Source organism: Dermochelys coriacea, chromosome 3, assembly GCF_009764565.3.
Source record: "Dermochelys coriacea isolate rDerCor1 chromosome 3, rDerCor1.pri.v4, whole genome shotgun sequence".
Classification (NCBI taxonomy): Eukaryota; Metazoa; Chordata; order Testudines; family Dermochelyidae; genus Dermochelys; species Dermochelys coriacea.
Window position 1 is genome coordinate 56,043,670 of NC_050070.1, and position 20,026 is coordinate 56,063,695.

Sequence of the window (20,026 nt, forward strand, 5' to 3'; positions counted from 1 at the left end):
GCCCAGAAATGTTCTGACTTGGAGTTAAAGTTTTGAATCCACAACATTAGAATGGATTCAAAATTATACACGAACAAACTTTGACCAGGAGCTGGACTGGACAACAGGTGATGGATCACTCAGAATTGCCTAGTTCTGTTCATTCCCTCTGAAGTATCTGGCACTGGCCACTGTCAGAGACAGTATATTGGGCTAAATGGACCATTAGTCTGATTCTTTAGTAATATTAATATTTTAAATTGAAAATCTCTGTATCAGACATGGTTGTAATTAGGAAATTGCCCAACCACCATAAACAGTTTCATTGCCACTCCAACAACTAGCCCAAAAGCTAAATCCTGACTATACCACTTTCAATTCCTGTATCTCAGAGGGAGTGAGCCAGCAAGATTTAGTGGAACTCACATCTCAATGGTTTTTCTTCATTAACGAAGTCAGCATTTCCTCGTTCTCCACTCTGGGAAATGGGTTATTTGCACCTCTCTGAGAAACCAAGTGTATGACAATTTTGACTTGGCTCTATTTTTAAATGTGATCACTTTAAGGTTTGACACTTCAGACACTCCATCAGGTCAGCATTTTTCTGAAAGTTAGTATAATGCCAAGGTAACCAGAGAGAGAAATTCACCCCAGTGCAGAGGGGAGCCAGTACAAGGATGTGTAGAATTTAAGTCCAATTTAAGCTCCGTTTTTGAACCTTAAGTGGAATTATAGATCTTGTGTGGACTCTCTCCACAGGAGTGAATTTCATTCTGCTTATATACTGTCCATTCTATAGTCATGTATCTGTATACTTCTATCACCAGCAGATGGTGGGAACTGTAAATAGTAAAAAAAAAAATGTACAGCAGAATATTAGTGATAGTGCTTATTCATTAAGTGCTCAACTCTGTGAGGTGTAAGCACTCCTGCCATTAAAGTCAAAGAGATTGAAAGTTCTCAGTGCTTTCAGAATATCCAACATCTTGTACGATCAAGGTATTAGCTGTTTAAAGGATTAGCGAAAATCACTGCTGGTAACTAGTTTTGGATTAGTCTGGAAATTGAGGCTGGGGTTTTAGTGATTTTCATATGTTGTGCTACCAAATCTCTTACACATTTTCTTTTCTATGTCCTTTGTTAATGAAGAGAGGATGGCTCAGTTTGTATCCCAACTGAAGCTGCCAGCTGCAATGTTAGCTTCCCACGGTCATGGGAAACCAGGTCCACCAGGAAAAGATGGATTACCAGGACCACCAGGAGAACCTGGACCTCAAGGTAGGGTTTCTAATAAAATGTTCATAGGTATTGTGCTTTTAGTCTTCATATACTTGTTAATGATAGTTAAATTAGAACTACATATCTAGCTTCCTAATGATTAACTTTCAAAACCATACTACTGCATTTCCAGAGTAGATCTATAAATTAACCCATAGTAAATGTGTGATATTTACTTATTAAAGGTTTCAGAGTAGCAGCCATGTTAGTCTGTATCCACAAAGAGAAAAGGAGTACTTGTGGCACCTTAGAGACTAACAAATTTATTTGAGCATAAGATTTCGCGAGCTACAGCTCACTTCATCAGACGTATTCAGAGGAAAATACAGTGGGGAGATTTTATATATACAGAGAACATGAAACAATGGGTGTTACCATACACACTGTAACAAGAGTGATCAGGTAAGGTGAGCTATTACCAGCAGGAGAGTGTGGGGGGGGACCTTTTGTAGTGATAATCAATGTGGGCCATTTCCAGCAGTTGACAAGAACATGTGAAGAACAGAGGGGAGGAGAATAAACATGGGGAAATAGTTTTACTTGGGGTAATGACACCTCCACTCCCAGCCTTTATTCAAGCTTAAGTTAATTGTATCCAGTTTGCAAATTAATTCCAATTCAGCAGTCTCTCATTGGAGTCTGTTTTTGAAGTTTTTTTTGTTGAAGAAGTGCCACTTTTAGGTCTGTAATCGAGTGACCAAAGAGATTGAAGTGTTCTCCGACTGGTTTTTGAATGTTATAATTCTTGACATCTGATTTGTTTTCATTTATTCTTTTACGGAGAGACTGTCCAGTTTGGCCAATGTACATGGCAGAGGGGCATTGCTGGCACATGATGGCATATATCACATTGGTAGATGTGCAGGTGAACGAGCCTCTGATAGTGTGGCTGATGTGATTAGGCCCTATGATGTAGTCCCCTGAATAGATATGTGGACACAGTTGGCAACGGGCTTTGTTGCAAGGATAGGTTCCTGGGTTAGTGTTTTTGTTGTGTGGTGTGTGGCTGCTGGTGAGTATTTGCTTCAGGTTGGGGTGCTGTGTGTAAGCAAGGACTGGCCTGTCTCCCAAGATCTGTGAGAGTGATGAGCCATCCTTCAGGATAGGTTGTAGATCCTTGCTGATGCGTTGGAGAGGTTTTAGTTGGGGACTGAAGGTGATGGCTAGTGGCGTTCTGTTATTTTCTTTGTTGGGCCTGTCCTGTAGTAGGTAACTTCTGGGTACTCTTCTGGCTCTGTCAATCTGTTTCTTCACTTCAGCAGGTGGGTATCGTAGTTGTAAGAACGCTTGATAGAGATCTTGTAGGTGTTTGTTTCTGTCTGAGGGGTTGGAGCAAATGCGGTTATATCCTAGAGCTTGGCTGTAGACAATGGATTGTGTGGTGTGGTTTGGATGAAAGCTGGAGGCATGTAAGTAAGCATAGTGGTCACTAGGTTTCCGATATAGGGTGGTGTTTATGTGACCGTCACTTATTAGCACCGTAGTGTCGAGGAAGTGGATCTCTTGTGTGGACTGGTCCAGGCTGAGATTGATGGTGGGATGGAAATTGTTGAAATCATGGTGGAATTCCTCAAGAGCTTCTTTTCCATGGGTCCAGATGATGAAGATGTCATCAACGTAGCGCAAGTAGAGTAGGAGCATTAGGGGACGAGAGCTGAGGAAGCGTTGTTCTAAGTCAGCCATAAAAATGTTGGTATAGTGTGGGGCCATGCGGGTACCCATGGCAGTGCCGTTGATTTGAAGGTATACATTGTCCCCAAATGTGAAATAGATATGGGTGAGGACAAAGTCACAAAGTTCAGTCACCAGGTTTGCCGTGACATTATCAGGGATACTGTTCCTGATGGCTTGTAGTCCATCTTTGTGTGGAATGTTGGTGTAGAGGGCTTCTACATCCATAGTGGCTAGGATGGTGTTTTCAGGAAGATCACCAATGGATTATAGTTTCCTCAGGAAGTCAGTGGTGTCTCGAAGATAGCTGGGAGTGCTGGTAGCATAGAGCCTGAGGAGGGAGTCTACATAGCCAGACAATCCTGCTTTCAGGGTGCCAATGCCTGAGATGATGGGGCATCCAGGATTTCCAGTATCTTGGGTAGCAGATAGAATACCCCAGGTCGGAGTTCTAGGGGTGTGTCTGTGCGAATTTATTCTTGTGCTTTTTCAGGGAGTTTCTTGAGCAGATGGTGTATTTTCTTTTGGTAACCCTCAGTGGGATCAGAGGGTAATGGCTTGTAGGAAGTGGTGTTGGAGAGCTGCCTAGTAGCCTCGTGTTCATATTCTGACCTATTCGTGATGACAGCACCTCCTTTGTTAGCCTTTTTGATTATGATGTCAGAGTTGTTTCTGAGGCTGTGGATGGCATTGTGTTCTGCACAGCTGAGGTTATGGGGCAAGTGATGCTGCTTTTTGCACAATTTCAGCCCGTGCACGTCGGCGGAAGCACTCTATGTAGAAATCCAGTCTGTTGTTTCGACCTTCAGGAGGAGTCCACCCAGAATCCTTCTTTTTGTAGTGTTGGTAGGAAGGTCTCTGTGGGTTAGTATGTTGTTCAGAGGTATGTTGGAAATATTCCTTGAGTCAGAGACATCGAAAATAGGATTCTAGGTCACCACAGAACTGTATCATGTTTATGGGAGTGGAGGGGCGGAAGGAGAGGCCCCGAGATAGGACAGGTTCTTCTGCTGGGCTAAGAGTATAGTTGGATAAATTAACAATATTGCTGGGTGGGTTAAGGGAACCACTCTTGTGGCCCCTTGTGGCATGTAGTAGTTTAGATAGTTTAGTGTCCTTTTTCTTTTGTAGAGAAGCAAAGTGTGTGTTGTAAATGGCTTGTCTAGTTTTTGTAAAGTCCAGGCACGAGGAAGTTTATGTGAAAGGTTGTTTTTTTATGAGAGCATCCAGTTTTGAGAGCTCATTCTTAATCTTTCCCTGTTTGCTATAGAGGATGTTGATCAGGTGGTTCCGCGGTTTCTTTGAGAGTCTGTGGCACCAGCTGTCAGTATAGTCTGTGTGGTATGTAGATTGTAATGGATTTTTTACCTTCAGACCTTTTGGTATGATGTCCATCTGTTTGCATTTGGAAAGGAAGATGATGTCTGTCTGTATCTGTATGAGTTTTTTCATGAAGTTGATAGATTTCCACTCCATACGGCTAAATTCAGTGCCTGGCATAATGACAGGCTTCAGAGTAGCAGCAGTGTTAGTCTGTATTCGCAAAAAGAAAAGGAGTACTTGTGGCACCTTAGCGACTAACAAATTTATTTGAGCATAAGTTTTCGCGAGCTACAGCTCACTTTATTGGATGCATGCAGTGGAAAATACAGTGGGGAGATTTTATATACACAGAGAAAGTGAAACAATGGGTGTTACCATACACACTGTAACAATAGTGATCAGGTAAGGTGAGCTATTACCAGCAGGAGAGTGGGGGGGAAAGTGGGAACCTTTTGTAGTGATAATCAAGGTGAGCCATTTCCAGCAGTTGACAAGAACATGTGAGGAACAGTGTGTGGGGGGGGGGAATAAACATGGGGAAATAGCTTTCATCCAGATCACACCACATGATCCATTGTCTACAGCCAAGCTTTACGATACAACCGCATTTGCTCCAACCTCTCAGACAGAGACAAACACCTACAAGATCTATATCAAGCGTTTTTACAACTACAATACCCACCTGCTGAAGTGAAGAAACAGATTGACAGAGCCAGAAGAGTACTCAGAAGTTACCTACTACAGGACAAAAAATAAAATAAAAGAAAGCCACTCGTCATCACCTTCAGCCCCCAACTAAAACCTCTCCAACGCATCATCAAGGATCTACAACCTATCCTGAAGGACAACCCATCACTCTCACAGATCTTGGGAGACAGGCCAGTCCTTGCTTACAGACAGCCCCCCAACCTGAATACTCACCAGCAACCACACACCACACAACAAAAACACTAACCCAGGAACCTATCCTTGCAACAAAGCCCATTGCCAACTGTGTCCACATAGCTATTCAGAGGACACCATCATAGGGCCTAATCACATCAGCCACACTATCAGAGGCTCGTTCACCTGCACATCTACCAGTGTGATATATGCCATCATGTGCCAGCACATTGCCCTCTGCCATGTACATTGGCCAAACTGGACAGTCTCTCCGTAAAAGAATAAATGGACACAAATCAGATGTCAAGAATTATAACATTCAAAAACCAGTTGGAGAACACTTCAGTCTGTTTGGTCACTCGATTACAGACCTAAAAGTGGCACTTCTTCAACAAAAAAACTTCAAAAACAGACTCCAATGAGAGACTGCTGAATTGGAATTAATTTGCAAACTGGATACAATTAACTTAGGCTTGAATAAAGACTGGGAGTGGATGGGTCATTACCCAAAGTAAAACTATTTCCCCATGTTTATTCCTCCCTTACTCTTCCTCACACGTTCTTATCAACTGCTGGAAATGGCCCATCTTGATTATCACTACAAAGGTTCCCACTCTCCCCGCCACTCTCCTGCTGGTAATAGCTCACCTTACCTGATCACTCTTGTTACAGTGTGTATGGTAACACTCATTGTTTCATATTCTCTGTGTACATAAAATCTCCCCACTGTATTTTCCACTGCATGCATCCGATGAAGTGAGCTGTAGCTCACGAAATCTTATGCTCAAATAAATTTGTTAGTCTCTAAGGTGCTACAAGTACTCCTTTTCTTTTTACTTATTAAAAACGTCTAATCACGGCATTTTATTCTAATAAATGATAATGTTTAGATAGTGACAGATAGCTTATGTAAATCTGCTATAGAAATGATTTGGTTCAAAACACATTCACATGGAAGAAAAACTATACCAATGCTCAATTGTAGATCTTAACATATCTGATAGACATTTCTAGTAACCAGGTTATCTCCTGAAAAGCAAAGATTTGAGCTCTAAGTCTGAGTTCTTGCATCTCTGATCCAGAGACAACACTGATGAGAAAAGATTGACGGCAAAGAATATTCCCCATATAATGTATCTCTCTTACAGTGAAGTCATTTATTTTCAGAAAACAGCTTCACAGTAATTGGATTTTCACTATATTCAAAACTGCAAATTGCACAATGCAGTGCACTGAAACAATTTGGGACTTTGATTCTACTGTACTGTCCTTCACTATAGATGTAGTTTCACAGAAACTGAACTCATTATAATTGAATTCTCCTTTATTTCAGCACAAACCACACTAGCATGGGAAATTAATAGGGAAAGGATGGCAGAAGAATTTATAAAATACATAAAAATGATTTGGGGATAGTATATAATTTACAGTATATGTATAGGTAGTTCTTTATTATTATCTTTTGTTAGTTTGGTCTGCTCTGAAGTCAGAGCAAGTCAGACTGGAATGAAGAACATGAAAGCAAATCTGAAGATGTGTGGCATGGAGAGCTAAAAGAAGAGTAAAGACTATTAACACTGATAAGAGCAAACCCTTGACTGAAGCTTGAAAAACGTGATGAGCTCAGAATAAGAAGAACAAACAAGAATAAAGGATCAAGGAAGGCAAGAAAAGGGATTAGAGTTTTACAACAGTGACTTGTTCATTATCTGAATATTCAGATCATTGTAAATGGTCAACTTTAATGCCACTGTTAGATTGTTCAATGAGATTGTACATGGTGGATACTCTCCGAAGTAGCAAACCGTAATATCAATTACTTCAAGTTAGTGAGTTTCAAGAAGTGAAGATGGTAGCTATACATATAGAAAAATTAAGCTTATTTTTTGTGTTTTATTCTTAAGTAAAAGTAGTTACCCATTGTTACAGGAGTCCCACATACTTTACCCTTCATTTCAGTACACTGTTTCAGTATATAAAATAACAAGACTTGAGCTAAATGACAGGCATTCCCACCTCTGATGCATAAAAAATAGACATATTAATATAAAATTGCACTTTAAAGGAAAGGAAAAGCAAAAGTTTGACCTACCTAACCCGACATCAGTAGTGAGAAACCAAAGAGGACAGACAAGCACTAGATGCCCTTCCCTGCTATGCCTGTTCATCCATTCTTGGGTGCAGGCAACAAAATTTAAAATACTGAGCAGACAGAGACAATTAAAAATGTAGTAGACAGACTCTTCAGGGAAGCATGTAACATACATGTGTGTCTAGTCTCAGCAAGGTAGCATGTTATGTGCATGTGTATCTAGATTCAGCAGGGTATGTTCATGTGCACAGCTGGTATACCAGAGAGATAATATGCACTGGATTGGTTATTTTAAACTGTAGTTCTGCCATTGCTTTTTGAGAAGAGTAAAGGTATAGATTGCCAGTACGTAAGTACTTTAGTGCTCAGATTTAAAAAAAAAAACATTCATACTTAAGGGAAGTATGAACATTGGGAGCAGATTCATAAAATTTTAAATGAAGCTCAGAATTATTCCCTGCAAGCATTGACAATGTTCATAGAGTCATAGAATCATAGAATATCAGGGTTGGAAGGGACCTCAGGAGGTCATCTGGTCCAAACCCCTGCTCAAAGCAGGACCAATCCCCAACTAAATCATCCCAGCCAGGGCTTTGTCAAGCCTGACCTTAAAAACCTCAAAGGAAGGAGATTCCACCACCTCCTAGGTAACACATTCCAGTGCTTCACCTCCCTCCTAGTGGAAAAGTTTTTCCTAATATCCAACTTAAGCCTTCTCCACTGCAACTTGAGACCATTACTCCTTGTTCTGTCATCTGCTACCACTGAGTACAATCTAGATCCATCCTCTTTGGAAACCCCTTTCAGGTAGTTGAAAGCAGCTATCAAATCCCGCCTCATTCTTTTCTTCCGCAGACTAAACAATCCCAGTTCTCTCAGCCTCTCCTCATAAATTATGTGTTCCAGTCCCCTAATCATTTTTGTTGCCTTCCACTGCACTCTTTCCAATTTTTCCACATCCTTCTTGTAGTGTGGGGCCCAAAACTGGACACAGTACTCCAGATGAGGCCTCACCAATGTCAAATAGAGGGGAACGATCACATCCCTCGATCTGCTGGCAATGCCCCTACCTATACAGCCCAAAATGCCGTTAGCCTTCTTGGCAACAAGGGCACCCTGTTGACTCATATCCAGCTTCTCATCCACTGTAACCCCTAGGTCCTTTTCTGCAGAACTGCTACCTAGCTGTTCGGTCCCTAGTCTGTAGCGGTACATGGGATTCTTCCGTCCTAAGTGAAGGACTCTGCACTTGTCCTTGTTAATCCTCTTCAGATTCCTTTTGGCCCAATCCTCTAATTTGTCTAGGTCCCTCTGTATCCTATCCCTACCCTTCAGCCTATCTACCACTCTTCCCAGTTCAGTGTCATCTGCAAACTTGCTGAGGGTGGGGTCCACGCCATCCTTCAGATCAGTAATGAAGTTATTGAACAAAACTGGCCCCAGGACCGACCCTTGGGGCACTCCGCTTGATACCGGCTGCCAACTAGACATGAAGCCATTGATCAATACCCTTTGAGCCCAACAATCTAGCCAGCTTTCTATCCACCTTATAGTCCATTCGTCCAGCCCATACTTCTTTAGCTTGCTGGCAAAAATACATGTTCCTACAATGCAAGGAAAAACTGATGTTAACCTCAAGGGTAGGTGCATCAGACAAAATGTATCAGGTACAAATAATCGTGATGTTACATTAGGATTGCAGTGAAATGGTATAATATCAACAAAAAGTTGCAGCACAGATGCTGGAATATAGGAGTAGCAGTGAAGCTCTTAGGCTAAATGTAATAGTGAATGCGAGTTTTTTACATTTTTTTAATTTTTTAAAAGTAAATATACAGTACGAATACTGTAACATGATACTGTAAGGCAGTGTTACCAGTGAAATATAAAATACCAGCTTAATGAGGGCCATTGGTACTCCGTGGACTTTACTATACTATATGCAGAATCTTCAAGGAAACAAATGGCATACAAAAATATATGCAATTGATTTACATGTTATTTGCCGCAGTAGCATTCATGCGAGGCTATATTCTGTTCAAAGTTATAGTAATTAACTTAATCAACTAGATTGATTAAAGTGAGTTTGCACAGGTGTAACTGAAAGCAAGAAGGGAAGGGCAGAGCTCTTTCTGTATGAAGCAGTTTGTTTTTCATACCATATTACACCAGAGCATCAGCAGTAAACATGATCCTTGCAGCCACAGATTTGGCTGAACTGGCCTTGCACACAAAATATCCATGGAAGATCAGACAGGAGAATTTTTTTCTTACAACTGTTTATGATGTGATCTCTTGTATTTAAGAGATCTTTAATATCTAGATTCTTTACACAGTAAAATGCACCAGATATTTTGGCATTGTTGACCTCTACCTTCTGATGTATGCTAAAGAGCCTCATATTTCTCTAGACACTACTCATGTAACTCCCATGAGTATCAGTGGAGGGGAGAAGAGACTCCGGACTGCATACAAAAAATCCTGTTGAAGCTTTTCTGAATTAAATAACTCAGTGACTTTTCTCCTCCAAAATGCTCAGGCATGTAATTGAGTAGTGATGCTGCTGACACACTATTAATGATGATGATATTGGCAGTTAGTACTATATTGAAACTGTATATAAAATTCCAGTCAAATCAGTGTATGAGAAGAAAACAGCACTTTATCATTTTAGTATATATTTTTTGCACACTACTCAGTGTTTACCAAAACTATCCACATAGAATCCTGGTGTACCTAAATCTTCTGGGTACTTGTTGTTTTTAAGAATTACAACAAAATAAAACTTCCAGAACACAATTAAAAGTCTTTAGGAAAACTGTTGCTTTTGTGAGCTTTTTGAATTAAATTAAAACCTTTACTGAAGTTGTAACTCTGCCAACAGAAAATACACAGCATCGTACCTGTGCCTGGGTTTTTTGTAATAAACCTAAAACCTGGCTTAGGTGGATAGTAATATTCCTCTGTGCCTCATATGAGTTTGTTAACAATTTGCTCAGGTAGGTTGAAATATTATCCTCCAGAATTGTAATCATGGGACCTACTTCTGTGTAAAATATACCTCATATAAAATCAACTGTTCTTTGCAATAGTTAAATACTGGATTGTTTCAGAAAGGTGCTCCAATAATATACTTGCATGTTTTTCTTATTGTTCTCACACTCTAAAATAAAGCATTATTTTTAGAAAAGTTACCTGAGAAATGTTTTATTAAATGTTGGTATCATTGAAACTTACTATGCCAATATGTACAAAATACTCATTTGTACTCAAATGAGTACTCAAACACAGTTAGCCATTGTTTGTACTATTTTCACTCATACAATGTGCCTAGGTGGACTGCTGTATATATTATTGGTTTTGAGGGGTTTTTTATTATTGACTTGAAATTCAGTAATGTTTACAGAATTTGTCAATCTGCCTCAGTCCCTTTCTGACCACTTTATTATGTACACATGATAGTTATAGAGATTGTAAACATGATGTATTTTTAATGTGATTTCTTTGTGCCCCATGCATATGGAAATACAAAACATAAATCATTAATGGTAGCAGTGTTTTGTTAAAGTATAATTAGCTGGGTTTGTTCTGATAAACTGTAACTACTAATTGTAAAATTAAGGTGCATAGAGATATAATAAATAGGAAATGAAATCAGCTTCTTAATTATGTGGTTGACCTTCACGAACAGTAGCAACTACAATGAATTGCATAAAACTGCCATAGCCAGCTAACTTATATTGTCGCAAATACTGTTAATCATGGCAATTTAAAAATTCAGGATCCATTACTGAATATAAGCTTCCTCACCTTTCCTATTGGGGGTTTCACAGTTGTATGTGGATCTCTTAGACAGTTCTGTTTGATAGGACTCAGCTACCAGAATGCACGACTGATGTAAAGAGAACTTTTTTCTGTCTGAATTATTCAATTGCTTGTTTTCTGTTTAGATTCTTGCCTGTTTTCATATGATTGTCCTGTCATGCATGTCACATGGCATGCATATTCTACTGATTTGGATTTTATGCACTCCAATTACCATTTCAGTGTTAACTTGAGGGGGAATGTTGGGATGTTGAGGGAGGAGAATAAATTACCAATCACTGCTTTGCTCTGAGACCAAGGATGATGGCAGTTGATAATAGGTTTTCTGTTTAAATTTAAGATGAACTTGTGTTTAATAGAAAAATTGTATGAATCTGCATACCGTTCTATTGTACAGTTTTGTTTGGTGCCCACAATAGTTATATGTCCTCCCATTTTCTTCTTGAGTTGTCACATGAAGTGGGGTTGCCATGTAGTGCTGCTAACTGGCTACTTCAGCCGTACAACCACCAGTCCCATTATTGTTTAGATAACAATTGACTCAGTGCTCATTGGTCACCTCACAAACCTTCTCTTCTAATTTTCCTCTCATCAGGAGACAGCTGCTCCAAAAAGGAGCAGCTTACTTGACATAGTAAGACACTGGAAATGTATTGGTACCTTATCCACAGCAGATTTAATCTTCTCTGTTGCAATTCTTTATTTAACCAGGGGTGGACCATTAATTCTCAGTGTATCTTGAGTGTATGTCACCACCCCACCCATACACACAGACACTTTTACTCTTTCATGGAGGAGGAGGAGGAATGGGCCTCCCAAAAATCCTTATAAAAGTTAGGTGTTGGTGTCAGATTTGTTATTCCTCTTAAACTGTATTTATTTGCCATCAGTCATTTTGCTTTAATGTAAAAATCACAGACCTGTTTTTTGACTATGAGGGAAATTGTAAGGAATATTATTATTTCAGTGACGCTTGTACTGCTATTCTAAGAACATCCAGAGTTTTCCCAGCTGATGGAACCATCTTGACAACTTGCCAAGAAACAGGAGGGCTGAACCTAATTTGCATGCAGCTGAGGACTGAATTTCTTTGCATACAGTTGAACAAACATAGCCACTCATCTTCAGTACAGAGTAGTGGTCTGTGCAGAGCGCAAATCCAAATGTGCTGTTCACAGTTATTGAGCATGTGAGCAATAGTCCGTTGCATGCTGGAACCTATAATCTTCACAGGCTCTAACAACACTGTATTAAAAGTGAAGACAGCTGTGGATGTACGCTACAACTAAAGGGCTTCCCCCCCACACCCCATTTATATCGTAACATAGCTGTGCATAGTACTTTACAAACCCACAGGAGGATGAAGGCCAGCCCAAGAATCTTACAATCTAAAATACACACATAATACAAACAATACAAATTTAGACGCAGTAGCTCCTGGGAGATGTTGAGCTACCAGTGGTCAGAAAGTTTGACTACCTTGGTATATAAGCTATCCTCTGGCATTCTATTCTATTCAATACAATGAGCCCATTGTAGCGAATTAGGTCAGTTAAACAGACTGTCAAGTCCCATAATCTTTCTGTAGATACATTGGAGGCAGGTTTTTTACTTTTTCTACTACACCTAATTTTTGGTTTGGTACCATATATCATTTCACCCTGTGGCTAATACTGAAGTAAGATATACATTCAGTTTTTTTTATCCTGGACTCTTTACCAGAGTAGCAGAAAAACTTTGGAAAGGGTGAGGCCAGCTGATCCATTGATACTCTTCTGTCTCAGAATCTGTCAGGTACTGGTAGAAATTTTCCCAGGTGTGATAGAAGGAAGGTAGATAGTGCAATAGCTGGATTACCAGCCTCGGGGAAAAAATGGGGATCCGTTTTCAAGTTTGTTTTGGTAGTTTGGTGCCAGTAAGGTGCCTAGAAAAAAGATTGTTATAATTACAGGGCACTCTTATTCTTTTTATCTTTTTTAGGTTACAGAGGACAGAAGGGGGAAAGAGGTGAGCCTGGTATTGGACTCCCAGGTAATCCTGGTCCACCTGGACCTTCAGGTAAATGTCTCTGGTTTTATCATTGTAAAACAAACACACCCTCTTTGGACGTGATTCTGATCTCACACCAGTTTTATTCCAGTGTGACTCTATTGATTTTCATAAGGTAACCCCTGATTTTCTTTGGTTTGAGGTCAGAATCAGACTCTATGCCTCTTGCTGTTTATTTTGTGCAAAGGAGCAGGCTTTTGAGGATACCAAGAGGCTCACCATATGCACAGTGATGATGTCTATGCTAATTGCTATCTTTATTTTATCAGCCACTGGTATGCAAGGCCTGCCAGGCACTCCAGGATCACCAGGTTCCCAGGGGCCTCCAGGGCTGAGCGGAAGGTGCAACCCAGCAGATTGTTACTATCATGTATCTCAGGCTCGACAGCGTGCCAGTGGAAAATAAACACCCCTCCAGAGACACTTTGGTTCATGTTTATACCTTATATCTCTTTATGAATCAATTTAATCTTCATAATACTTAGTGCATTTTGTCCATATATATACTCTACAATATATAGATATTTTATAGAGCACTGAGATCGAGCCTTTTACTACATTAATTGCTGTGTCAGAGTTTTGAAATGATTTTGTGAGTTCATTCCATGTGTTATATTTTTACTGTTTCTCTGGTTTAGAGAGGCAACAGGCCCAAATAGTTCTTATGAGCTTTTCTCTTCAAACAAAATTTATTTTCTTACAACTTGATGATCTTAAGGCAGTACAGATTTTTCAGTCTTGTTAATACTGGTTTTATTCATCTTATTACAGAATGAATTACCGTTGTAGAGTTTCTAAATTCACATGTTCACACTGAAGTTTATCTTCTTAGATAGGGTGCTGGGGAACTCTGTTCATACGAAATGTTACCATTCACTTCAGAAAGTCATGGCATAGGTTTCCACACCCAGCTGACCAATGCTTACGAAGCACACCCAGGACATTCAAGCTTGCTTGAATTGCTTCTGTGGAGCCAAAGGGGGAAATGAAGATTTTGTTATGATATCCTCTCTACCCTTGTGCACCATATTGCTGGATTCAGATTGTCTGGAAATTTATCATATCTGGCCAATAAAGGCATTTTCTGTCAATGAATGATAATCCAGTTCAGAACTGTCTCATTCACTTAACTTCAGGAGCATAAATCCAAGATGGCCAGTTGCTGGGGTTTGGCTTTATTTTTAGCTTGGAACTAAATTAGTGATGGCACATCCTTCAACAAATAGTTATAATCATATAATACGTGGTCTCCTAGTTGTCTACACTCAAATTGATCTGGAAGGCAGGCATACCAGGATATCGGTACAGGGACAGATTAGAATGCAAAAAAACTAGTTGGCTGGCACAAGATGGCTTGGAAACATGTGAAATTCACTTTGGAAAGGCATTATGGAGCGTAACTGGATACCGTTTACAAACGCTTTGTGTGACTCTTACCATGGCAGACTCTATCACTAGAAAATAAAATAGAATGAAGTGAAATGAATCCTACAGACATTTAAGAAGTGGACCATTTAGCGAATGGTCAACAACAATGAATAAAATGTTCAGTCTTGCAGGGCTAATGAAAAGAGGCTTTTTTCTCCCCAAGATACCCTCTGGATTATATGAAACAGATGAAGCCAGATCATCTGAATATTAGCCTCATTCATTCCCTGGGATAGATGTAGGGTTTGACAAGTTTTATAGTTTCATAGAGTTTAAGACCATCAGGGACCTTCAGATCATCTAATCTCACTTGAAACTATCATGTGCTAGAAACTGAAAATGCTGTTAGCAAAGCACAGATAGCTGTAATCAAGGACCACAAAGTAAATTTGTGGGGATGGTGGAAAATAAAGCTCTATTCTATCAGCGGTTTGTTAGTGGTTCTCTTGGATTCTGCTCAACTAAGTGGTTATATACAGTATGAGCTACGGGAGACAAGATTTCTTGATCCACAACTATCAGGATTGTTGCCAAATCTTGGACTTTCGGACTCCAAAAGAGACATCCAGAAGAATTTTTCTTTTTACTTTTGAATGCAAATTGGGCATTAGAGAAGCTGAAGTGTGGATGCCTTCAGAGAACCTACAGTGAAAATGAAATTTGGTTTGAATAGAGTTCCTATCAAGTATATCTAGATTGAGACAGATTGGGTTACTTTGTTCAGATGCACCCATGACTGTATGGTTCAAATTTTCTTCTGGCATAATTCCAGTAAAGTCAGTGAATTTATACCAGCAGAGAAATTGGCCGTATATGTTTTCAGTTTGCTTACATGAACTGCTGGTCAGGTATATTGCATGTGTATTTTTTAAGTTGATTTATTTGTACTTCTCTAGTGATTCCAAATCTTATTTAAAATATTCAAAATATTTTTTAACTTTAATTTTAAACTTCACTTCCTGTGTTAATACCAAAAAAGGTATTAGAAAATGACATGATTAGAATCTTTATGAGCTTGTTTCCTTTCTAGAATGCTATACAAAACAGTGTATATAGATATATTACTTTGTGTTATCTGTATATTTTGGGCATTTTCCTGACTGAACTACAACTCTGAAAGCTTGTAACTTACCTAGCCTGATTTTATAAATGTTAATTTACTTGAATTTTAAAAAGATTAATTTTTCATACACATTTGCAACAGGTGCTTCCCCCACCCCCATTTTTGACTCATTATTAGAGTTTTTAAAATCTGTATTTGAACATTTTGAAGTTCTCCATCAGTAACTGTGTTGGTAATGATTAATTTATTTCACACTGTCTTTTTGGTTAATGATTTTTCATTTTGATATAGACCCAATTTAATTTCTCGTAAGAAAAAAGGCGCTTTGTAATATCAGATACCTGTATACCATTTCCAAGATGGTGAGCCACAATCTGTGTTTGGACAGAATGGCGTCATTCTGGATTAACTCTACTTTTATATTGAGTTATTTCAGTTTTACACGATTAGAACTGAAAGCAGAATGTGGCCTGAAACATGCTTCTCATTTGGCAGGTTTTATCTTTAAAATTTTTTTTGCAGTTTCAGATGAATGTTTCCTTGATTTACACCTGTTTTGAGGATTTTGCTTTTCTTTTTCAATTTCATTTATATGTTTAACAAACGTGTGCTACATGAAATGTTGCCAAATACAAGAGGATTAACTTTCTGAGAGCTCGAGGTATTTTTCTGAACTAGGATTTTTTTTTAGCTAGAACTATATTTAGAGTTGAAATATGATGAGATATAATATTAATTAGGTCCTTCAAATTTTTCTAGATTAGTTTAGAGATATTTGGAATATACCAGGACCAGTGTCCTGTATTTCTTGTCACTTAAAATCCTACTGTCCAATATTTATTAATATAACTTTGGAATTTTCTTAAAGTGGCTGGTATACTTGGAACTATTTAGATTTGCTTCAGGAAAGTAATAAAGCTGCTGTGGCTTAGTTAATGTCAAAACCTTTCAGAGTTATTCAGAGCCTGTGTTATATACCTCCTTTTGTCCACATGATGGTACTCAGGACACTTTTGTTAGTCAAAGGATTGAACAGAGACTGAACTCTAAAAATGGAAGACACGACACAGTGCAATGTAGATACATTACATCTTGTGCCATCTTTCCACTTTTATCCTTGAGCCTAATATATTTTTTCTAAAATGTACAGTTTGTTTTTAGACAACAGTGTTTGCAAAAAATACTACCTTTATTGGATGAATATTTCCAGGTTATATGATATAGGTTTTGTTTGTGTTTTGTATATGCATATAATGCAGGAGACTATATAGTAACAAAACATGTCACTTCTAGACATCAATTTATCTTCACCATAAGGGTATGCATCTTTAAGGGAGCAGTAAGTCTATTGGAGTATTGAGTAAATCTTAAGAGTAGGGTGCTTTTAAAAATCAAGTAGCATTGCAATCTACTTGTGATCTTTTACATTAATGTTTTTAAAACATGGATATTTTGTATAAATAAATTGTACTTGGTTTCAGTGGTAAAATAAGCACATAGGTTTCTGTAGCATAGTATTAGGATGGGTTTCTCTTGTTATCAATCCTCCCTTGTGTGTTTTCTGATCATATGTATTATTGACAAATATACATGTTTACCTGATAGGTAAGGCTAAATGTGAAGTAATTTCTTAACTCACTGATAACTATTTCATAAAATATTTTAGTGCTTCTGATTGTCACGATGGTGAGTTATTACTTTTCATGTCAGCCTGTGCCCAGCTTTATGGAATACAGCATCTGTTTCTTTTCTTTGGCTTTTTATAGTATTTTATGTGTTGTCTGTAGTGTTACATAACAGTTGTATGAAGAAACATGATGTAGATGGTTTATATTATACACACATCTGTTTTTCAAATATACTGCAGTGCCATCTAAGGTCTTTGAATTTTATCTATTTACTAAAATGACTGCCGCGATATAAAATTGTTATTGTTCAAATCTTAGAAATCAAAGATTAAAGTTGACATTAATTTTTACTGAATAATTTTACTTCATATTCTGTGTATATCAAGAAGCATAAATTTATCTCTGAAATGTGGCACGCAGGCCAAAACTAAAATAGATCCAGAAGTACATCATATCTAAATCCAGCTCCATCTACCATGTTTGGTATGGCTTATGAAGGCTTACAAATTTAACTATGACTTTGTCTCAAAAATTTGTGGTTCAAATGGAAAATCCAAGCTTTATAATACCATAAGAGAATGTGTATAATATATGGCATGCTAACATAAATGTTATTTGTTAATAGACCAAAACAAGTTCATAAGTGTAAAGAATGTAATCTACAAAGATTTTGAGACTTCTGTCTTAGAAAAGTGATGCATTTAATTACATACTGAATTTTTCACTGTAAATATATTTTGTCTCAGTTCACTGTTTGAAGAATTTGATGATGCACTGTATTTTATTTTTGTATTTAATTTTCAAATAACATTTAGCTGTCATTGAATTCATCATGGTACATGCATACTGATGTACTGTGCTGATGTTTGTGGATCGCGAATCAGATGTGGATACAAATTTTGTATTCACAAAAGGCGCTAGTGATAAACATTATACCTCTTGGCCCCATTAATTTTTTTTCCTCAGCATTTAAAGTTCAGTTCAGTGCATACATGTTAAGTGGATCACAAGATATCCTTCACTGCCTTGTACCTTGCATGGTCATTTACATCTGTGTCAGATCCTACCAGATGAGAATGGTAATGGTTTATACCCATTTCGTAGATGTGACAATGACAACACAAGGTTCAAAGTCAGGTAGCCTTTCCCTTTCTTGTCTTTTAAAGCACAAAAGAGATGATTAAGGCCAGGTTCAGTGGAAGAACCATCAACCTAGCTACCGCCTCTCAGGAAGATTGATTAACTTCAGCAACCTCTCCCATTGCTGTTGTAAGTGTCTAAACTGAAGCGCTACAGCAACGCAGCTGTATGAGAGTAGCTGTGCTGCTGTAGCAGTTTAAGTGTAGACATAGCCTCAGACACAAATGAGTACATTTAAGTTTTGCTATTCCCTATGGCCAGTATTTTCAAATGTAGTTGCCTGCAGTTGAACATCTAGGCTGAAATCATGGCTTCATTGAAGTCAATGGGAGTTTAACTTCAGCGGAACCAGGATTTCACTCCTAATCTGTGTATAGACATCTCAGTATGGATTGATTTTTCAGAGGTTCCATTGACTTCCATCATAGTTTTTACAGGTAGATACTCAGCCCATCTGAAAATCAGATAATCTAGTTACTTGTCTAAATATGGGTTAATATAGGTGCCTATTTTTAGATACCTGCATTTGAAAATTTTATATAAATGTCCAACTCTCCCATGAGGAAAAGAGCACAGGGACTAGATGGAGTTTGAAAGGGCACTGGGCAGCATTTTGACCAGTAATGATGATTTTCTTCTCAAGGTAAAGTTAGCTGCCTCAGCAAGCTCACTGCACCTATTGTCTAAGGTTTTCAGTCTTTATCGATAATTTCACAGAAATGCAGATTACGGCAAGGTTTTCTTATTATAACTATATTCAAATTAAAGAACTGAAAAATAAAGGATTATGACAAAATTAAAATGGGAGTGAAAAGGGCCTTGCAAAAGAAGAGAACTGATGTACATCTTGTCTCTCTTCCTTCTCTTTGTTGCCTGTGATGCTGTAACAGAGAACACAGTGACCTTATTTTAAGCAACAGCTTAGAGAAAGGAAGCAAAGTACCCCTGGCCAGTTAATAATACCAAAACCAGTGACATCCATCATCTCCTTGACATATCCAGTCATCAGGTCAAGGTTCACGCAATTACTCCAGCAATTAAAAACATATTAGTATGAGTGTGATATTTTCTTGTACCATGTAGCATAACTACTAGCTGCTTCTAGGAAAAATTCATAATGTCTATCAAACCAAGGCACAGAGTCCATTGGTCCAAAAGGACTTAAGCACCTAAACTGCAACTTTAGGTACTAAATCCCAGAATCAGGGCCCTCCTCCTCTTCCCCTCCCCACACCTATCTTCTTGCAAAAATGGCATAGGCACCTAACCTCAAGAGAGGTTTTGCAGCTGAGAATCCCAAGCAGAGGGAGGTACTTCCCTTAAGGCCAGAGTTAGGCTGACGGGCAGGGCTTAGAACACACATCTCTTCTTTACATCTCCTATTAGGTAGCTTTGGTGAGCAGCCACGTAGCACACTGGTTTTTGTGAATGCCATTCTGAGGCACCTGACTCTCCCCTTTCATTCTACAGAGAGGCTTTTTGAATCCCAGTGATTTTTTAACTATAATGAAGCTGAGCATTACCATACCTACATTTTTTGTAGCCCATGGTCTCTTGCTTTGTCTCTTTCTTCCTGACCAAGTAGCCTTGTTTCATCTAGTGCCTCTTTCCTCAGAGGGAACTGTAGAGTGGTGGCAGATTCCACTCTTTTACACCCATGCAGCCTCA

The 20,026-nt window shown here is 38.6% G+C and overlaps 1 protein-coding gene across 1 annotated transcript in view; it reads left to right on the plus strand.

Moving 5' to 3' along the window:
• The window catches only part of COL19A1 (collagen type XIX alpha 1 chain), a 345,729-nt gene extending 329,420 nt beyond the window's left edge, over nt 1-16,309 (plus strand). Inside the window, exons 46-48 of the mRNA XM_043510441.1 lie at nt 1,129-1,257; nt 13,031-13,108; nt 13,369-16,309. Of these exons, the coding sequence (XP_043366376.1) occupies nt 1,129-1,257; nt 13,031-13,108; nt 13,369-13,505 (344 nt within the window). The 3' untranslated portion in view covers nt 13,506-16,309. The remainder of the gene's footprint in view (nt 1-1,128; nt 1,258-13,030; nt 13,109-13,368) is intronic.
• Nucleotides 16,310-20,026: the final 3,717 nt, after the last annotated feature.